At 43.6% G+C, this 22,359-nt stretch overlaps 1 protein-coding gene across 31 annotated transcripts in view; it reads right to left on the reverse strand.

The window, feature by feature from the left end:
- Positions 1–3,980: 3,980 nt before the first annotated feature.
- Positions 3,981–22,359, reverse strand: part of LOC119033424 (transcription factor COE3) — a 95,232-nt gene continuing 76,853 nt past the window's right edge. For 26 of the 31 annotated variants that reach the window (XM_037123481.1, XM_037123503.1, XM_037123497.1 and 23 more), the window contains 6 exons: positions 13,451–13,539; positions 8,355–8,420; positions 7,946–8,117; positions 7,346–7,531; positions 6,756–6,923; positions 5,435–5,466 (listed from right to left, as the gene is read on the reverse strand). In XM_037123481.1, coding sequence (XP_036979376.1) covers positions 5,435–5,466; positions 6,756–6,923; positions 7,346–7,531; positions 7,946–8,117; positions 8,355–8,420; positions 13,451–13,539 — 713 coding nt within the window. Of the gene's footprint in view, positions 5,467–6,755; positions 6,924–7,345; positions 7,532–7,945; positions 8,118–8,354; positions 8,421–13,450; positions 13,540–22,359 lie in introns of all 31 variants that reach the window. The other 5 variants (XM_037123514.1, XM_037123513.1, XM_037123512.1 and 2 more) reach the window with 2 other exon arrangements.

Genomic DNA, 22,359 nt, shown 5'->3' on the forward strand with positions numbered 1-22,359 from the left:
GACTGCAATAACTGTGAGATTCATGCCATGTTTCAGAGGCACGTCAATTTCTCAAGTGGCACAATTAAAGAGGGAAATACAGTACCAGGTTTTTCACAGGCGCTGAAATCGGAAAAGGGCTTTTTCACTTCTTTTTTTTTTTTTTTTTTTTTTTTCCAGGGGTGGGTGGGGTGGAGGGGCTGTTTCATAAGGGTTAAGAAATCCACCCGATTTTTACTGCCCTTTTCCTGAGTTGAGCTGTTCTGTGAGCCTTTGTGAGGCAGACCTGTCGTGACCCACAGCGGATATGGAAATGGGGCTAAGGTTTTATGGGCCAAACGGATTGGACACAGTCAAGCTCAGGGGGCATGAATATTGGATGTTATTTCTGGTCCCTTTTTATGTAATCCATTGCCAATACATTATTAATAGATGATATCATATCCAGAACTACTGGACAAAGCACTACAGAGGGGTGCTATGAAAGGAGCTCTATGTGGTGGAGACTGTGGCAGAAAATACAGTTCAAGCGATATTATTTTATCACCGTAGCCTAACACTCCCTGACCAGGCGATCTTTACAGTGTAATTTTTGGAACTAAGCGAAGTTCATAGAGGGAAAAAATATAGTGAATACTGTATTTTCTACCGGGGGTAAATCCTGCATTTGTGGGTTTGAGATGCACTGAAACATTGATGAAGTATCAAATGACACCCAAATACAAGTTTAATGGATTTTGAAGCACTGGGATACTTTGCTCATCCTCCTTGACTGCAGTGAGTGAAGTGGAAATCTTCTGCGAGGATCTAGAGTTTTCCCTCCTGCAAAAAGCTGACTCCCAGTGTAAAGTAGCAGGGGAGCAGCGTCTTATCTGATGTACCGATTCGCAGACAAGGAGGCTGTGCAAATGTGGGACTGTTTTTTTTTTTTCTTTTTGTGTTTTTTTTTAAACATTTTTTTTATAAAAGAGGTCAAATTCTCTGTTTTCATTCAAATGTGGAAATTGCTCAGAAAAAGGTCAGGCTCCGGATTTTTTTTTTTGATCCATTGTCATCCCGAAAAGTTCTGATCTGTCAGAGTGGCAGTATCCCGCGCTGTGTATAAACTTCACGAGAGTTGCAGCCGCTTTTTTCTTTCTTTCTCTCTCTTTTTTCTTTTTTTAACCTTTCGCAAAACACATCACTCAGCAGTTACACAAATCCTGTCTGTCCAAGAGAAAATCCTTAAAAAAAAAAATAAAAAAAGTACTTCTCAGCACTGGCCATCGAACAGAGAAGGGAAAAAAAAAACCCAACAACAACTGCCCTCCACCTTTGAGTTTCCCGGCCTGTCTTCATACCGTACACATGTCAGCACAAAGGTATTACCACATCAACATCCATTAAAAGTGAAGCCCCTCAATGAGCGTTACATAGGGAGCGGATGCGTAAGGTAATATTCTCTTTTTAAGGTCAGTTTGAATTGTTTTTTCTCGTGGGAGAGCGGCAGATTGATAAAGAGCAAACAAAAAACCTCTTTTCTGAATGCGTGTCCTCCATGGCCTCAATGAAGGTTTCATTCCTTTATATCATCCAGCCCAATTCCCAGCATGCACGGCCATTGTGGCTCTTTCAACTGGAGCTCTCCATTGACTGGCTCATTGTCCGGCCGCTCTTTTGTGTGTCGCTATCACCGGAGCACAATCTTTCACCTGAACAGCACAGGAGTGCAAGCCGGGATGTGCTCACGTGAAAAAAAAAAAAAAAAAAAAAAAAACCCACTGAGTCGTCCGTGTAGACGCCGGGCTGCACAATTAACCCGGGCCCGCTAATTAAGAAATATCCAGCGCATGTATCAACATTTAAAAATCTTCCGGTGATGCTCGTTAATAACGCGGTTTATTTGTCATGCGTCACACAGAGACGTTCAATATTACCGCTCAGGCTTTATTTTATTGAGAGGAGGTTTTTTTTTTTTTTTTTTTTTTAAATATAACAATGCACGAGCAGATGTTTGAAGCGTGGCCCTCGGCAACACAAGGCTAGTTAAGATCGATATTGCTTTCAATATTTCTTTCCTTTGACAGATAACCAGTACTGAGGAAAGTCTTGATAAGAGTGGCAACATATGGATGTGGCGAGGCTCGCTCTCTTTTGATTGCGTGACCCCGTGACCTTTGCCTGCGTTTGAGAGAGGGAGGCGGCCACATGGTACGGGTGGGGGTCTGTCAGGCTCTGGTTATGGGGCATTATTGACCCAGGATTTATAAATATTTAATGCACACATTAAGATCATGGTGGAGGGTGGCCATTAGAGTTCTCCAATAAAGAGGCTCTCACGATGATTGAGTGGTGTGGCAGAGCGAGGAGCTTGGGTACAGAGAAACCTGCTGAGACAATATACCGGACCTCCAGCCTGCCTGCCAGGCTTCACAGCTCTTAAAACTGGCAACAACTGAGCAAACCAGTCGTTCTCTGATTGTACTCTCACCCTCAGGACTGCTCTCTTTGTCTCCTCCGTGAGCGGATGTTTCCTTTGCTTCATTTATCGGGCAGTTCGGACCAAATAAGTGTACAGTCCGTGCAACATTTTTCGCCACTGAACAGTTGAGACAGCAGTAAGCAGAGCGATAGATCCGAACCTGTGTATGTGTATCTGAAACAGATAATGCAATGTCAGGAGGCAGATGTGTGGCCATTGTTATCAGACACATTGGATTATCGGGGGAATGATTTGAAGCACGGGGCGATCGCAGCTGAAAATTAAATCGCTCCTTTTGAGTGTATCTGTCCTCTGCGCTATCAGCAGCTCCTGGACTATCTCCCCGCGCTGCCGAGGGGTCCGTGCACGCCGGCTGACATAATAAGCCGTGATATGCTGATTGCCCACTCGGGTTGCCGTCGTTTAATTGTGCATTAAAGGGAGAGGTGGCCTCGGACAATGTTGCCTTGATGAGAAATTGACATTTTGTGACCTGCTCTGCGCGACCACTCAGGATGCCAGATAAGATGCTCACTTGTTTTTAAGGAGAAGCCACCGTTCTTCCCTCAAACACTTCTATCCTTCTGTTTGACCCACTTGATGAGTATAGATTTCACAGTGGCCCCCCTTTCAACGCTCAAACTATAAGAGGTTCAAAACGATACCAGCCCTTATAGACAAAGGATAACCTTGCTCTTTCAATGTATTGATTCTTTATTAACTAGGTGGCTTAATGCAATGAAATGAGGGATTTGAATGAGCCCCATTTGGGGTGCTTTGAATAAAAAGCTTGCACTGTTTATGAATGACTACAATGAACCTTTGAAGCACCACAGATGCAGGATATGCTGATACAAAGACCAGTGAGGAATATGTCACAATGTCAGAGTGCTTTGCTTGAAAGAATATGAGTTGAGAGCAGTTTTCATCTTTTATGGATGTTACACTTTTCCACAGGTTTCAAACAGTTATCTCTATGGCAAAGTCTAAACACTACAACTTACAGACGAATCACAGGTTTGTCCTCAGAAGTTTTTCGACTGTCTCTTCTTGTCTTTTTTTTTTTTTCCTTTTTTTTTATGTCCTGATTGTCAGTTTGTCTGCCAGCCAAACTGTACTTAAAACTGAAGAAGTCCACAGTTGAGGAGCTATGGTGTTTTTACTGAAAATTTTAATAAAACATCACTTATTTCATTTCTGTTTCCATTCCAAATGTTGACATTTTTAAATTTTCTTCCCTGTAAACACATGTAAGCTATGTGGCAGAGTCGTAAGTGGTGAGTAAAAATGACTTCTATACATTCTACAAAACAGAAAAAAATACAACCACAAATGGAGTGTTTTTTTATCTCCAAGGTTGTCCCTCATGCACATTAGTCTCTATTGGATCTTAACAACTATCATATGGGTCACAAACAATTTATTTTGACAATACAACCAACAAAGTTTTCTCCAAAATGGTCTGTATAGATAATTTAAAATCAATATAAAAATAAACAATGAAGTTTGACTTCCCCTTTAAAAAAATGGACAGAGAGTCTTGACGGAGTAACACAAATTTTTTGAGGATACACATGAAATATATGCACATTGCATTTCATCAAATACAAAAAGAAAAACAAATGAAGGCAACAGTTCTTGGCTGAATTATCTGTGCTGCATCACTATATTAAGGGCATGACGATTAATACATACATAATGAAAAGCAATATACAAAATTTCAGAGATAAATACATTATTTATAGTTGATATGTTACAAAATTTCCCTCAGTGAGCGCAAGTGTGTGTTTGAACAGAAAGATGACGATGAGCTACTATACTCCTACATTCTCAATGGATTTTAAACTTGTTTTTTAAGTGTTTTTTTGTTGATCTAAAAGAACATGAAAAAGACAGATGTATAAATATTTAGCACAAGTTTGGCAATATCACAATAGTCTACAATTTTTAACCACATATAAAACACATAAGGGAGTCGGAGCTAGAAGGGGGAGACTGCTCCTCATCAACAAGAAACAGACTTCACAGTAGCCTAGGAATGCATTAATATACAGTGCTAGCAAAAAAGTTGAAAAACATGGCAAAACACACTTGCTTAAAAGGAAGCTCTAGACATGGAAGTACATCATATTCATCAACAGAGCAGTGTTTTTGTACACGTCAGTGTGCTTGTTGAATCGAAGAGGATTTTTTTTTCTTTTTTAACTTTTGAAGATGAGTTCTAGCTACAATAAATTACAAAATTTAAGTTAAAATGCAGGAATGAAACATGATACAACCTTACCCACCCAGCCCCCGTCCCGTTTTTACTCGTATTTGTTGTACTTTTATGATCAATTTTTCTACATTATATATCTCATATATTTTCCAGTTGAAATTCAAACTGTCTTGGCCCCTGTGTATTTTTCTCACACATAAAAATACAAAAAGTCACATTATAAAGACACACAACTGTTGTGAATCTATTAAAAGAGAGTTGAAACAGAAAAAACAATTTCTCGAAGTTCATTGGCAAATGTACTGTACATCAGTGTTTTTTTTTCTTTTTTTTTTCTTTTACTTTACAACTAGATGGTGAGTCCACAGAGTCCCTTCCAGTATTGAATGTGTTGGTTGATTGGACGGATCCAAGGCCGAAGCGCAACCCGACAAGGTATACAAAATAAACCCTCCATCATCCTGTGTCCTCTTCAAGGGTGAGAAAATGTGGGGCAGAAAAAACAAAGCAAAAAAAAAAAAAAAAAAAAAATCCCACAGAAAAAAAAAAAAATATTGTTCCTCATGAAATCCTTTTTTTTCTGCAGGTTTTTTTTGTGAAAAGTCTTTTAAAAGGGAAAAAAAAATCTTTCTTTTCTCTTTTTTTTTTTTCTTCTTCATCTTTAAAAACAGAACAAGCGGTTGACTATACATTAACACCAGCGATCGGCTGTGTGCTGAGGGGTGTCCTGTGAAGTGGTAGTGTGTAGACTGGTGCTCGAGATGATGAAAGTGCATTTACATTGGAGGGACAACCAGGCCGGACATGGCTGGAAGAAACAGAGACAGGAAGAAGAAGGTTAGTTTATTGGGCTGAAAAAAACAAGTTTGGATATAAATTTGAAGAAAAAAAAATTTTTAAATAAATCTTTGAGCATGCATGTGTGTGTTGTGTGTGTTGTGTGTGTGTGTGTGTGTGTGTGTGTGTGCGTGTGTACATGTGTGAGTCCGGCCATCTGACGCTGCACAAGTGCGTGAATGTAAGCCTTAATGTGCCTGTTTGCGTATGTGCCTGTGAGTGTTTGCCGTGTCCGCCAGCCTGCTGCTGCACGTCCTCCTGACGGGGGGGGGGGGAGAGTTTGAAAACCTCCCTCCTGCTCTGACATTTCAGCCCCCAGCATGCCAGTCTCGCTATGTGTGATATTTCTCCTGGCGTTGGGGTAATGGCAAACAGTGGCCCAGACTCCCAGGAGACGCGGCCGTGGTGACGGCAGAGCAACAACACGGTCACTTCCCACAATGCCACAATGCTACAGTACTAGACTCCCCTCAGATTCCCCTTCTCCCCGCTTCCTTTCCCTCCCCTCATCCCTTTATCCTGCGACTCTCTCCGACACGGCAAGCGTTACATCGCCGCATTCCCAGAGTCTGCGTCATTATCTGAGAGAGATTAGGCAAGATCAAAGGTAGCTTCCGTTATTTTACCACGACCATCTGCTGAGGATATCATTAGCAACTGTACCTCACCCTGAGAGTTTATATATTCAGGATTTTCACACGTTTTAACAATTAGGCGACTAGTGAAGTGCTGGGATGATATATTATTATATTGCTCTGAGTATATTTGTAGAGTCATGGTTGAAATGCTTTTAAGTTTGCCAGCGCAGATGATGGCAAGGCATTGCTCATTAATTTCTGCACAACATGTATTAATAAGTATGAACGTGTAGCAAGATGAACTTTAATTTCCCACTTCATTAAGCCCAATGTTATTAATCTTGGGGCACACACTACGGCTAAGCTTGTTTTCAAAGCAATCATGTTGGTCATGACACATGCACAAAACCTAATAAACATAATTACTAAAACAATTCTGGGAAGGTCTTTTTCCTGCGACATCAGAGGGGATCATTTGTATGAAAGGGCAACGAGGATGTATGTTTGCGTGTGTGTTTTGTGCAGTCCTGCACAGTGCATGAATGGCTGATGTGTGTGTGTGTGTGTGTGTGTGTGTGTGTGTGTGTGTGTGTGTGTGTGTGTGTGAAGTGTGTGTGTGAGAACTGAAAAGGTGTAAATTGGCCTGTCAAAATGCATATATTTGTAATGATTAATCCCTCACCAAACCGGACAGAGGCCTGAGCAGCGGTATCTGACCAGTAGTCCGTAGGGAAGGGATGAGGGGGTGAGGGGGGCTCACCTTGCAGTCCGTTGCCGTTGGCGCTGGTGCAGGAGGGGGGTGGGGAGGCCTGGGGTCGGACCACAGGGGCGAAGGCGCTCTTTTGTTTAACTGCAGAGACGATAGGGAGGGAAAGACAGGAAGGAGGGAGGGAGAGAGTGAGAACGTGCTGTGAGCGGTGCCGGAGAGGGAGAGGGCAGTTAAGGTAAGGCGAGGATAGTATTACTGCCAGGGGGGATACATGATCAGTACTCACAGGCCCCTACCATCAACATCTTGTCCGGTTGAACAAATACAGGTGGCATATGGTGAAATAGACATAAAAATGAATATTTCTCCTACTCTGATGTGTGTTCTCCGAAGTACTAAAACTAAACAAGCCCCCGTGAATGAATAGTAATATATTATCGCCATCAATAATGTTATAACCCTGTCAGAAGTGATTCATAGAAGTGAAAACGAATGTGGGAGCTGGAATTAAATCAGCAGCAGCTTAGTGCTACTACGGCGTGCGATAGTGGCAAGCTACTCACTTCCATATGGGGAGTTGGCAGAGGATCCGTTGAGGAACCCAGGGGAGCTTGGCACTCCCAGGTTCATACCGGCATTGCCGTAGCCATTCATGCTGTTGCTGACGGTGTTGTAGCTCGACTGCTGCGGGGTGCTGCTGGAGATGTAGCCCCGGGGGGACACGCTGCTGGTGTTCCGGCTGTAGCCCACTGAACAACACGGGTGGGGAGATGCAAAAGAAAGGAAATTTCATTCATTTTTCTTGTATTTTTCCGCATGTACAGTATTTACCAGGGAAATGTTCACTCATTAGACTAAATGATAATGTGAATTTACTGCAGCAATCACACTTTTTTTTTTTTTTTTTTTACACCGGCACATACTGCAGATTAATAAGAAAAGAATCTGGCTCTTAATTAGACTCTTTAAATGCCTATGTTGTGGGTGAAAATGGGGCCAGTGAATGCTGTGTGTTTTTAATGAGTGGAATAAAAAGTGAAATTTAACTATTTCTCATTTTTCCCCACAAACCCTCCTGGAATCCCCTGAAGGACCCCCAGCGGCTCCCTGGACCCCACTTTTGAGCACCACTGACTTATGGAGCCGTATCCTAAATCACATACCTTGGTCATTCCCTTGTGACTCAGACACATTGACTGCTAGCTGGCTGCTGAAGGAGTTGACTCCCATCATGCCGTGGGAGGCTGTGTTAGCGAGCGAGGGGATCTGGTTGTGGTTGCGGGGAACGCTGTACAGGGCCTCTGCGATGTCAGCTGCCCTCTTCAGAATGATCTCCTGAGAAGCACAGAGAAGGCAGAGGTTTTGTTATTTATGTGTTTTTTTTTGTTTTGTTTTTTTTTTTATAGCTGCGCTTTCACTTTGATGCATGCTTCTTGGCTATATGGTTTAACACATGTAGCCTACGTTGTTCCAGATATAGTGGTGAAAATACCCTTTGGTGATTCTATCAGTAAATTTTCAATGGTTTTTCTCATGTAAGCAAGAGGCTGAGGCAGCTGCGTGGATACGGACCTGATTGTTGTGGGGCATTCCATAGAGGGCTTCGACGAGATCAGCCGCTCTCTTCAGTAACACCTCCTGATGAGGAAAACAGGAAGAGTAAATGTTAAGACCTCGGCAGATTATGTTCGGGACCCCAGCGGTCTGCACGGCAACAAACAATATCCAAAACAACATTACACAGCGGGGTCGGGGAGCGCTTTAGAAATGTTTACATATTCGAGCGCTAAATAAAAGCCACCCTGATTTAAGAGGCACCAGTGTTGCATTTATACGGCGCTACCACTTTGCTCCTTCCAACCATGCAGAGCAGTGAATAATGTTCCCTATCTTAATTAAACTGGCATAGTCCTTTAAAAACAACACCTCACCCCTGATTCTGGGCTTCACGTTTGCTCTGGAGTTCAGCGCCGAGTCCCCTCTCTTCAGAACAATAAAGTGAATTAGCTCTGGGTTAATCTAGTTCTGTTGTAATGACATTAAGGAATTTTTCAATTAACCTCTTTGACTGGCTGTTGCAAAGGACTTCACAAATGACTTCCCATCCAGCAAGAGCTGGGTGCTTGTGCCTTGGGGACACGGATGCTCAGGATGTGGTCTTATCCATGTCTGCATGCTTTGCCCCCGCTTGACAATGCGGATTAGCTGTGTTGCTTTGGCTCTTAACACTGAAAATGAGTTGGCCCCGGATCCCGTTCCCCCCACTCTGTTTCGGGCTTTCAGCAAGGTGGGGTTTGGCCCGTTTGTGTGTCTTTATCTGCTCTTTGAATTCAGCACTTACAATTAAATCCCTCTCAAGCAACCAGACTGCTCTCTTTGTTTTCTATAATACAGAAGGCAATATGCTCTATGAAAACCCTCTTCTCCTTTAGAGTGCATTTAATCTGACAAAGGCAAGTTGCAGACATGGCTGTTGCGTGTGTTTTTTAAAATGCTCGCTTGTTGTCACCTGCTGTAGAGCAGAGATTTGTCGACTGTGCTGTTAGAACCCTGGTTAAAAGCAATGCAAATCTGTCACCAGAAACATCTCAGATGGTGCTTGTTTTCTTCCCACATTCGCTGTGTTTTCTTTTGCGGGCCTCGGTAATTTGTCTGAAGTGTTCCATCACTTGGCAATAGCAGTGTGGGATTAAGACGGCAGCTGCCGTAAATGAATGTAAACACAGCCTTCGCGCCTTCAAACAGCGGCCTCCAAGACTTGGCCTGCATTTCCAAGGCACAGCGTATGTAGTGTGTACGGAGTGTGTGTATGGGCCCTTTCATCCTGAGGAGCATATCTACCACAGTCCTTGATTTATCAAGATGAATCACTGTAGAAGCCACTTCCAGCGTATGCCATGCTCTCTTATAGAAACATATCGCTTAATCCACCCCAAGTTACCGGATGGGTGGCTCTTAGAATGGGCATTTACCTCTGAAATTGGTGTGTATGCTCAACGTTGCATGCATCTAGTTTGCATACAAATAAAGAATTATGGTTGTCGTGAGGCAGGTAGAGTAAATGAGAGGACCAGCTGTCTTGATGTGTTCTCATCAGGCAGAACAGATTTCTCTCTCTCTTGCTGAGTGAGATAAAGTGGTTTTCTTTCTTTTTGTCTGCAGTTAATAATTACCAATAATCTATTCTATCATATTTCAAGATCTCCTACATGGCTCTCAATTTTAAACAACAATTAAAGCAATTAAGACTGTCGCGTTCACAAGCCATGTTTCATTCTCTGTAAAACGTCCTCTCCCTCCTTGTCCATATGGTACTTTGCAGCAGTGACATAAGGACAGCTTGGAAAAAGGAGGAGAGAAAACGATATTGCCTCTCATCCTTAATCTGTCGTTTACCGCGTGGTGTCTTAACTAACCAAGCTGACTCGCAAGGCTATGCTTAAGTGGCAACCTAGTCATATCCGAGGATGATGAGAAGTGCTGCACCCAATCAAGGAAGAAGTTTGTTTTCTTCTGACGAGACGCTTTCATGCGTATCAGCTCACGCTGTGAATACGATTAACACGGAATAGTGTTCTGAGGGCATTTCCATGTAAATCTCAATACTACTCCAGCATAAGTGTAATTGGCTTTCTTGTCATGGAGACATATCAGAACACACCATGTTAAATTGAAACAATTAAAGGCCTCAAATGATTTCTGTTGTTCTGTGACAAATGCGTGACAGATTTCTGCTATTGTTTGCCGTGCTTTGCATAAAGGTCCCGTGTTCAACAACTGTTTAAATGGGGCTGTACAGATGACAGATCACCCAAGATTTAAAAGCTGTTTTCCGTTATTGCCGGGGAAAAAAGAAAAAAGAAAGAAAGAAAGAAAAAAAAAAGGGAGAGGAAGCCATAACAAATGATGTGTTATAAAAAATATCTAACAATAAGGAGATGTGGTCTAAATCAGCCTGAATGTGATTCTTCAAGCACTAGATTAACATGAATGTTGTATTTATATTATCACAGTTAATAAAAGAGGGCCTAGGTTATGTAGCTTGGAGTGCTAATGCCATTATAAAACTGTAAGGCAATTACTCTGTTAGCTCTAGCCTGAGGTAATGAATGCATTTAGAAGCATAGGGCCATTAGATGAAGGTACTTCAAAGAGCACAGGAAGAGAGATTCATTTAAATACATGGGTAATTGCTTGACATGAACACATTTGTAATATTTTCTCCTTGTGGATTACACAAAGAATTGGAAAAGAATGGGCTTATGCTCATTTTGGGAGGAAAGAAAAGAATCCAAAGCAATCAGCTTAATAATAAAACAATATTGAGTTTCCACTTTTAATTTCATAATGAATCTAATTTGTTACAGAAGAGAGAAATTGAGTGTGATATAATGTGATATCCAGTCTATTTGTCCATTACTGCCAGAGGGCACAAAATGGTATTATAAATTGTCTTTTTTATATTATGAATAGAAAATTGTTTTATAACAAGATCTTAAAAAGGAGGGTGAATTCCAAAGTCTCTCTTCACTTAACGCGATGCCCGCAAACCAATCTCCTTTCTCATCACTTGACTGCTCACACTTATTACTTTCATATTCACCCTGGACTTTGCATTGAATTTTTATATCTCCACTCCTCCCACAGGGTCAGACTGTCATCTACGATGTTGTCTTAGAATTACGAGGTAAACTTCAATCAGAGGCAGCTTCCCCCCTTTTTTTCTCTGTGTAGCAACAATATTAGCGTGCATCCCTTGCTATCCATGAGCACTCCCATATTGGCTTTCTGTCTCCTTACAATTACCACGTGTCTTACTGGTCCCAGGGAGAAGGCTGGTGGAAATCAATATAGCGCAGTAATATTATCAACTGGAGGGTGAAGTCATGGGGGGGGGGGGGGGGTATAGAGGCGGTGAGTGGGCTTGGTGTCGATTTGCCTTTCTGCTAATGCACACCGCGCGTCCTCCAGCTTTATCTTCTTTTTATAGAGTCTCCCTACCTCACCTGCACCCTGTAATGGCTGCTCTCTATATGCTGTTTCTGTTCTCATTCCAAATGTACATGCCAGCCTCAGCCCCGCCGCGGGCTGTTTTATTGGGAATGTGCTTTTGACCCCGAGAGCTGACCCTCAGATGGCAAGCTTAACAATGACGAATCACTTGGTGGGATCATTTACATGCCCCCTGAACCCCATATTTGGGTCCATTAGAGAGCAAATCAAATATTTATGTTGTTTATTGGAAGTGCAGGGTTTCATCTCACTCTGTGATTGTTTCATGCAAAGGCTGGGAGACCGTGCTATATTAAGTATACGCGCAGCCAGGAAACTAATCTTGGGTTCAGTGTCAAAATCTGTCTCAGAGACCAACAACGCTTTGTATTCAAGGAAAAAGGAGGAAGGTTGCTCTGTAATAAAGCTTTGTTTAACGTTGTTGCTCTCTTTGTTTGAAAAGATGTGGAATTTCGCAAAGACACTGTGACTTTATAAAATTGAAAGAGCGCAGCGAGATTGACCAGTGATGCCTGCGGAGATGGAGGAAGCCATGTGGATATTAAAGGTAAGTGTACTTTACCTTTTGGTCTACGTTTACAGTTGAAATTAGAGTAACATTTCATGTCTGGGTGTTGTTTCCTGTCTCCACAGGGACTGAGTCTAATTGAAACACTTCATATACTGAACCTGGGACTAGCTGTGATGCTCCATTTCTCCACACCGCTTTGGTCAAACGTCTATAGCTACCACACAGTCTGTTCTTTATTAAATTGTCCGTTGGACGTTAATGATATTGCTGTGTTGCATGCTGGGATTTAATAGATAAGGCCTTTAAAGGTTTTACAGTATTATTAAAACTCTGAGGTGGCCACCGCTTTACTACATGCCAAGGGGTTTTGAATGTACTAATCAGTCATATTATTACACCTGACACATCTGGAACGTCAGTCAACGAAATTGTTACTGGCAGGGTAGCAATTAGTGAAAACACAGATAGATTTTATCAATAGGCAATGGAAAGAATAAAAGAATCAAACGGAACACAAAAGAGTAAAAGAATCAAAGAGTTTCTGCAGGGGAGGAAAATAGAAAAGAAAAAAAAAACGTGTGCACCTTCATGCTTGGGTTTTTCAATATGGCAGCCTATTCATGTGCCACACCGGTGCGTCTGAAATCTGACGTGGCTTTCAGCTCCTTCACCCGGGTTCAAAAGAAAACAATAAGAAAGCCAAAGCATAATAACATGCAGTCTTTGTCTATTAGCCGCGGTAAGACGAGGGGGTTTACGGCACAGGGTTCTGTAAACAAAAGATTAAACCAAATCGAGCTGCAGAAAATGAAAGGAAAACATGAGTGGGGTAATGAGGGTGCAGACGTCGTTTCTGACCAGATTACCATCTCCACAGACTACTGGAGAGGAAAACGCCTGATTGAGCTATTTTACCACACAGAGAGTTTACGCCTCTCCCCACACACAAAACCAATACCATTACCACGCTGGTTAGTGGGTAAGCCACATATGTGGAGCAAAGCTGTCACGGTTTGGGGTCACAGTGCTCAGCGTTGATGGTTATGTTGTTTTGTTTATTTGTCACATTCAGGAGTATTAAGGCGTCGGGAGCCAGACGGCTCTGTCTCATTGCCGGGTTTCTCCTGCAGTGGCACACACTGACCTTTGGTAACCTCTCAGGATCGCCAGGGTGTCTGGGGATGACCTTCTGGAGCCTCTGGAAACCATAGTCGATGGTTGGCTCATTCAGGGCTGAAAAGAAAGAAAAAAAAGACAGGGGGAGATAAAAATTAGAATCATTAAGGGGCTAATTTTTTCAGAGATGGAGAGAAACTAATTGAGAAATCTGCTGGAATTTACAGTACAAAAGTCATTTCAGAATGCCTAATTTCAAGGAAACCTCAGGGGTGAGACGATGTTTTATGAAACATCACCGGCTTCGGGGAAGCGAGCGACGGAAAATGACACGGGCTCCTCTGACACTTGTGTCACCGAGTGTTATTCCATTAACAGCCGCGATGACCTACATCAGTCTGAGAATCCTTCAGAGGGACCCTCCCCCTTTCTATCTGCTTGAGAATATTGACTACAGCAAACTACATAGCGGGGGTCTTTTAATCTAACAGAGCTTTAATAATCTGTGAAAGGCTGTCCACACATTGATCTAGTGTAAGTTGCTGTCATTTCACCCCTTCTGCACCAACTGTACTGCAACACTGGGCCCGTGAAATACGGCGGCAGATCCCATGGAGCCATTAATCTCTCCCACCCCTCAAATAGTAATCTGGGGCATGAGGCATATTGGGCGATGAATCAGAGGCACAAAGTAAATGAATCATAACCCAGACTTTGGTGAGAGCAGGGCGTTTTATGTCTGACAGTCCTAATGGGTAATTGAAGGCTTCCTTACAGCTCCGCCTGATTCTAAACAATCATGTGTACACTCATAGGCAGGACAAGGCGAGGGCGGGCGAGTGGGAGGGAGGGAGGGAGGGCAGAGGAGAGAAGGAGGGGAGGAGGGGAGGAGGGGAGGAAAGGAGCAGTGTAAAGGGGGAAGGAATGACTTAATAGAGAACATCACTTCTCAATGTAGATATCATTTTCAGGAGAGTAACTCCGCCGAGCAAGGCGCTTCATAAATCAATGGCTTTCTATGGAGACTAATAAGAGCTGCCTGCCTCTATTCATTGTTCAGCCTGTAATTTGGCCCATCACTCATTACTCAGCATGTAATTTCAGCATTAACACCGCACAGCTCGCTGAACCTGCTGAACACCAGAGAATGTGAAAGCAAGCGAACACCCCCCCCCACACACACACACACACCGACACCGACACACACACACACACACACACCAACACACACATAGACACACATGCAGAGGCAGGCAGGGCCACTGAAGCACAAGCCGGGGAGTCACGGCAGGAAAACGAACATTTAGGCTCCTCGCTCTTCCTTTTGTTCCCTTTTGTCTAAACACACATGCGAGCGTGTCCACACACACACACACACGCGTGTACTGTACCCACTCACGCATACGTACAGTAGTCGTGTACTAACACATGCACCACTTCTGCCAAAACCTGAATGCAGTAATTGCCAGCTCGACCGTGATCAAATGGAGCAATTATGTGTTCAAGCATGGACAATGCGGGGTGCTAATCGATAGCCAGGATCTAACTCGCAGATACGCTGTCGTTCAGCCCTACCGGCCGGGCAGGCACACCTGAATAAACCCCACGCCACAACAACATACACTGCTGGAAATCTGATTTGACATGTCATCATGCGTCCCGAAACGACAAAGGTCCGCTGTGGAATGTGTGTGTGTGGGGGGGGGACGCCATCTTCTCCTTAATAAAGGATTGATCTGCCGTATTGATCGTACATGACAAGGCTGTAGCAAGGAATTTGCCCCCTTTCTTTTGTTATTTCCACCCCCTTTCTTATCTATGCACTCTGGCAAGTACATGTGTACACACACCGGCATGCATATGTGTGTGTGTGCTTGTGTGTGTGTGTGAGTGCACGTGCCCGGCCGAGGGAGAGCGTGTGTGCACGGCAGCCCTGCCAGACCCCGCTGCTCAGTGTGATGTAAATTGTGTATGTGTAAAAAGCACTCCATAATCAGGCCATCCATCATCAGAGGCTGTCAGTGGGCTCTCTCAGGGTGATACATCACGCTCTCCTGTCCTCTGCCTCAGCTGGGGCCTACACAACCCGCCAGGCATGCTGGGAACACAGCCGGAGAGACGTACAGTACAGGACGAGACCTAGGTTGGGAGAGGTGTTCTGTTTGATGTGCCTTTGCAATGATAATGATGCCCTACTGTAAACGCAGACCCCAGAATTGTGATGAATGGTGGTTTGGAGGGAAGGGTACCCTGCACCTTTAAAAAAAACACTTTAAAGTGGATTTTAACGGCATATGGAGGAATTTAGATGTGTCATATAGAACAAAAACATGCTTAATCTCAACACATGGCTCAGTGTTCCTCAGCCCGCGGTCCAAGCGCCAGGCATGATCTCCGCATGTCGACATGTCGCTATCTCATCTATCATGGAGATGATCTTTGTAACAACCCCGGCGTAATGAAATTGGTGACACAGACCGCCATCTGCTATTGATTTCATGCAAATGCTTTTGACAGCTGATGGAGACTTGCATTAGCGCTAAACGGTGCTGTCAGTTGATGAGTTGACAGTTTTGTAGTCATGGCATGTACACTGGTGCAGACAGACACAGACAATGTCAATAATCCTGTAAGAGCCGCTGATGATATATACTGAGCACTTATATTGAATCTGGAGAATAAATGCGTTATGTGTGTATTCATCGCGTCGCTCCGCACATTTCTTCTCCCCGAGCAAAGATTTTCTTTCATCTGCTGAGCTTTTACAAGAGTCATTGGGGCTGCTCTTCTTGCTTTTCCTTAAACCACACACATCGACAGCAGCATTTCCTCCCCCCTCGTTCACTCCCACCTCTTCACCCCGTGTCTTTTTTAATCTTTGGCACATTATTATGTTCCGACTTCACACTCTGTCGTAAACTTTACTCTCTTCTAAAGATACAGCGGGCAAATCTGGCGATGCCCTTGCATGACTCCATGCATGCCAAAATTGGTTTGGCCCTCCTCGTCCTTCCAACACAATATGGGGATAAAGAGGGAGGGGGTTGGGGGGGTTGAGGGTGTGGAAGGAGCGTGCCCCCCCCTTTACCCCCCCCCGTACAGATTCTCAGTCGCTGCAAGGAAACATGAAACCCTCCACACACATCCCATAAATCCTGCACTGGGTGGGGAGTCTAGCCGAGGGGAGGAGGGACCGAGGAAGGTGGGGGGGAACTGAGGGGGGGGGTTTTTGATAGGGGTGGAGGGACTGGAGCGGGAGTGGGTGGGGGGGTCGCTGGCACGTTCCAGTCACGCCCGCTTCCCGGCTCGCGGCCAATCAATACCACTTTCCTGTTTTAGAGGCGGGTAATTATGAGGTGGAGAGATTGTGTGACCTCTCACCCCTGCTGCATTACTCGCCTGATATTAAGATAAATTGCCTGATTTTGGGTAAACATATGCTGCAATTCAAACTGTCAGCACTGGTTTGCTCAGGGATAATTTGTATTGATCTCCTGGCTTCTTCCCCATTTTGCTTACTGACCTCATGGATAATTAGAGAAAAAGAGACACGGGGAGGTAAGGCAGGGCTTGCATTTGAATACTTTGCAGGAGAGATGAAGAGCAAATGGGAAAGGGGGGTGCGGAGGGAACATTATGGACCAATAGAATTTTCATTTTCTCTCATTTTCCGTCCTGATTTTGACAGGTTGCATATTTTGTTCAATTACAACACTTATATCTTTTTCCTCTGCCTCCCTTCTGGTACATATAAAGAGATATAATTGGTCATGGATTTGTTTCCAGGGTTTGATTAGAATTTAACGGATGTAATGAGACAACAAAGTGACAAGCAAATATTACATTTAACAGCCTCTAACTAAAATAATTAGTGCCTTATTTGAGTAAAAAAGAAACATAGACATGGACTTCTTGACAAAGAGAGGGAGGCTCGCTCCTTCTTCGCCGAGGTCTGGAAGAAAAAATTTCTACGAATATTTTCAGACATTTTCTCACTCTGGAGAGCGAATGATCATGTTTCAGAATATGAAGAAATGGAATGCATGACTCGGTGTGCAGCTGCGACCATATCATTTCCAATTTTGAATATCACGCATGCGCGCGAACGTCCGTGGCAGGGCTTCAGTGGAAATTCCTCTGCCTGGAATGTGCACTTCCCAATCTTGTTTTGATCTGACGCCTTAATCTGCCCGTCGCCTTTCATGCTACAAACACATTTTCTCTGAGAGCTCCTTTAGCCGACCCAGCTAGCCACTTCACTTAAAATGTAGAGTGGATGGCGTGTACATGGCATCTGAGTGTGGTCTGCTGCTCCTTCTCCGTGTTCTCCAGAAATAGGACACGAGTAACCGCTCTGCAGGAACTGTGTAACATGGCCGACGTTGGCAGCCAGAAGTGCTTACATGGCAATACACCACTGTGTGCCCTCGGTCTATATGGAAGTGGATTGAGCACATGTATTGACTTACAGTATCGGGGTATAAACATGGGGAAATGTTTGAGCAAAGCAGTAAATTTAAGGGAAATTGTTCCTTGTTAAGTCTATGAGCCTGAATGGAGGCTCGCACAGAGTACTAGCATTCCTGCCAGCCATTACAGCTTATTACGATAACTCTATCTTTCCAGGAGATAAAAACCTAGCCTTGTTGCCATTTGCCAGCTATTACTTTCGCTAATTATACTTAACTGCTTCGAGCTTATCTCCACTCCTCCTACACCATTGAGCAGTTATTTTTTTCTTTCCCCTTAACACAAATTAGAGGTGGAGTGGGAGTTGGAAAGGGGGAGACAGATAAACAGCAGAGGCAGAAGTTCATTCAAGTGTTATTGCATTTGTGACTTGTCAAACAGTCTAACTGAAGCCTTCTAGGCACCTGCAGTCTGTTAGATGGATGCGGTTCAGGAAAACGGCATCAACACACATAATGACCTCGTCTCGCTCGCAGAGAGAGTGAATATCTTTTCGGTGTTACTGTGAGGAGTTAAAAGTTGAATGCTGTGCATACAAAGGAGGTAAGATATTCAGAGGTCATGCTGCTCCTCCACAGTATACATATGTTTCCAGTGTTGAAAGAGGAGAGAACACGCATGCACATGGAGAGAACCATCCTCAAAAAACCAAACCAAGCCAAATTGGAATTTTTCACAGCAAACCCACGCAAAGCAAACCTCATCTGTTTCAACACTGACCATATCATCTCCATCCACTGCAGCCAGTTATCACTGAGTGATTCCATCTCCAGCAGTCTCAAGATGAACAGGAAATTAAAATTTCAAAGATCTGCAGTTAGGATAAATCAATGGAGACAGATCAATGTTCATTGAAATTTCATGAACTTTGAGCCAATACAGATGAAAAAAACCTAGACAGTTACAGTCTCCAGCAGATATTGCTCCTGCAACAGATAAAATGTAATTAACACGGTTAAAAGGGAGCAATGTTACAGATTGCACATCCATAATTTCTGACTCCCTTCATATCGGTCGTATTATTAGAAAGGGCCAAAGACACCTGTTCAATCCTCTTAGATGACATCTAAAGTATGTGTGCCACTTCTCTAAGGACGACGGCGGACTTTCACACATTACCGGCCAACAGAAATCAAATGGGTTCCCTTCACAGCTGATTGCAAGCGCAAATTAATATTGTAAAATGAAGATCAATACATGGACGGGGCGCAGATCGATGACGGCTAAATTACGGCCGCGTTTTCCCCCTCATTCAAGATGAGTTGTGTTTTCCTCTCAAAGTCAATACCGTGCTGCCTCCCTCATTCATTTCTCAATAAACTTGCCGATGAATTTCAATCAAAATGCGGCAGTGGGAGGAGGAGGAGGGGAGTTCTTTTAAAGCCCGTTGGGTGTGGATCATACTGAAAATGGGGCAAGAAGAGGAGGTAGAGAAAGGAGGAGGAGGAGGAGGGGAAAGATCCTCGTCTATCAAGAGCCCCCCCTCCCTGCCTCCTCCGTCTATCTTTCCTGTGGCAGAGGACTGATGCTGTGACTTAGTGAGGACAATCCATTTTAAGAGCCATTACAAAACAGACCTCTAACACTACTGTGGGACAAAAAGTGGGTCCAATTAAAATTAAATCAATGAATACCATCCTTACTGCGAGGGGGGGAAAAAAAAAAAAAAGGAAACACACACCCATACTTTCATTTTTCTCTTGAAAGATACGCACAATACATTTCACAGAGAGATGTAATGGGGGGAAAATACATGCTCAACTGCAAGTACTTATTTCAATCAATTTCCCGGAGCTGGATTTCACAGGTCACTTGCTGATAACACGCTGCGGAATAATGCCACAGTGTGCTTCTCAAAGCCTACCTGACAAGCTGCCTGACAGTGGGGGAGTACGAGCACGTGTCACGTCAGCCCTCTAATTGGACACAAGGACCTTCCTCCGCGGAACCTTGTCGCGCTCCACACAAGCTCACAAGGCCTTCAAACCAGGCCCATCTCGCTTGGCAACGAGTGTCTGCTCCACTCCTGTGGAGCTGGTGCTAAATACCAGAGTTGTAATGAGACAGGCAGGTATGGGGACACGGCTAGTGGATAACATGCTTTGACACATGCTAAAACTGTTGTGCCAACTGGTTACAACCCACTTGACTGTGGCGATGACATTTATAAATCCCTGTTTCATCCTTACGTGCTACTGCTCATACTGTGGCGTGATTTTAAAAAAGAAAAAACAAAAAAAATCAGCAGATGAATTGAAAATTCTCCCAAATATGAAATGATGTGTGAAGAAGATTTAGGGACTTTTTGAAGGCACAGTGTTTAATTTCTGCCACTAGGGGTCTCTCAGTCAAAACAAAACAAAAGACGTAAGTAGTTGTGTTCATTGTTGAACAACCACTATTGCTGATGAAAATCTATCTGACGTGACTGCGGTGGAGATGTTTACGAGCGAGATAATGTTTTATTCATGTTATGTTTAGTCTGTCTGCTGACTTCCTTCCTCACGCTGACTCTCCCGGAAGTTAAAGCGACAGGCGACCACATGAAATGCACCGAAACTTGAACAAAATTACGGATTTCTCTGTGTTTGGACATTGCTGGAAACACTGAGGATAGAATGAGTACACAACTCAACAAAAAATATAACAAAGATCCAGTCATTTTGGACATTTTAATTCAGAAATGTTTTATATCTTTGGCAAAATAGATGTTAAAAAACTCTCCAGAGCCTTGGATTGGTTTGCCAGCTCTGGGCTACTGTGGAAACACAATGGTGCAACATTTCAGACTCTGTAGAAAAGAAAGGCTCTAAGGTAAAGAGCGATTTTTAATTTCAGGTGATTATACACTCATGAAAACATAATTATGAATATTATATTTCTCTCCCTAAATCCCCATTTAATCCTGCACACTGGACTTTTAAATACACAGCACTTATACGGAGCTCTTGGTGTGTCCGTCTCCAAAGCCGATCTGTTTACATACCGCCTGGAATGCCTTTGATTATAGCATATCTTTGCTGTAGGCCACACCCCATTCACTGACCAGGAACCATCGGAGCGCCAAACCCAACCCTGCAGGACAGGAAATGAAAAGGAAGCTCTCCATCTGATCAGCTTCTGAGACTTGGACTTCAAAGCGACGGCAGGGCGGAGAGGAGTGTAAGGATAGGCCCGATTCACCAGCTGAACGGCAACAGGGCCCTATCTGATGTGGTCCGATAAAGACGTCTGAGTTTGTTTATTTAATTTTTTTTTTTTTTTCTTGAAAGGAGGGTCCGAGACTACATAACATCATGTGCCTCTTTCTAAGAGTGGCGCAGGAAGTGAGTTTAATTTGGGATTTGAGAGCTGGATATCACTATTTATATCTCTGGTTTTCTGCCGGTTTAAGTGCATGTAACTAGAAAGAAATTAAGATAGTTGTGCAACATTCATGAAGCAGGAAATTCTAGTCGAAGCTTAATTAAGGAGACTTTACTTGTACACCTTTTCCATCCCTTACCAGGCTGACATTTCTTGATCTCGACCAGTATTGAGTGAAGCACACATGACCCTTTTGTCCTTATGTTGATGAATGACTGCCTCATACCCATTTTGTCAGAATTTGGTGCAGTGGAGTCGATAGCGTCACCTTGACGAGGGAAGTTTGTGATCCATCAGCCCTCAAGGCTGTCTGGCCTCAACTAAGGCCTGGCAAGAGCAGCTCACTGTATGGGGGCATCTACTCCATCCAAAATCCTTCACCCAGCGCGCTGTGATCTTGTGAGGTCGAACGAGCGGCTCTTATTACTGCCGCTTTACAGTGAGGGGAGGAAGAGAAAAAAAGAAAAAAAGAAAAAAGAGCGAGAGAAAAAACACTTGACTTGTACTAATAGCTGAGAAGCCATGCTGGTCACCAAAGGTCTGAAGACGAAGCACCCTGTCAGTGCCCAGCTTGGGAAATTAGCAAATAATGTTCCCTTCCCCCTGACAAATGTGTGACAGCTCGCCTTCGCCAATCATTCTCGCCTAACGTTATGATGCATGTCCTGGATCCCCACTGGAGGATACAGGCGAAGTTTACTGACCCTCAATTTACCCATGACAAATGGGGTCCCGGTAAATGTGCGTTTTCTGGGGCGCGGAAGGGGTTCATTTTAAGCAATCCTGGTTATGTGGATGTCACTGATTAGGATAAATAGTGGCTGAGTGTGTTAGGACTGCTTGCAGAACCATATTACCAAGGGCCTGCATCGCTGCCCCTGGAGGGGTGCGCTCGTGGAAACTTGGCCAAGATAGAAAACCAAAAGCTCTGATGCAATTAGGAGCTTAAATTGGATAAATTGTACGCTCAAAGTTTTTATTTATGATTTACTCTTTCATACAGCGCCGTTACTACGCGGTAAAAAGGTTAAGATGCTGCAAATGGGGCTGAAAATTGAGAGTTTTTGTTTGAGAAATATCTGATCAAACCGGCATGTTTGC

The sequence above is a fragment of the Acanthopagrus latus genome, chromosome 15, assembly GCF_904848185.1.
Source record: "Acanthopagrus latus isolate v.2019 chromosome 15, fAcaLat1.1, whole genome shotgun sequence".
NCBI classification, from domain to species: domain Eukaryota; kingdom Metazoa; phylum Chordata; class Actinopteri; order Spariformes; family Sparidae; genus Acanthopagrus; species Acanthopagrus latus.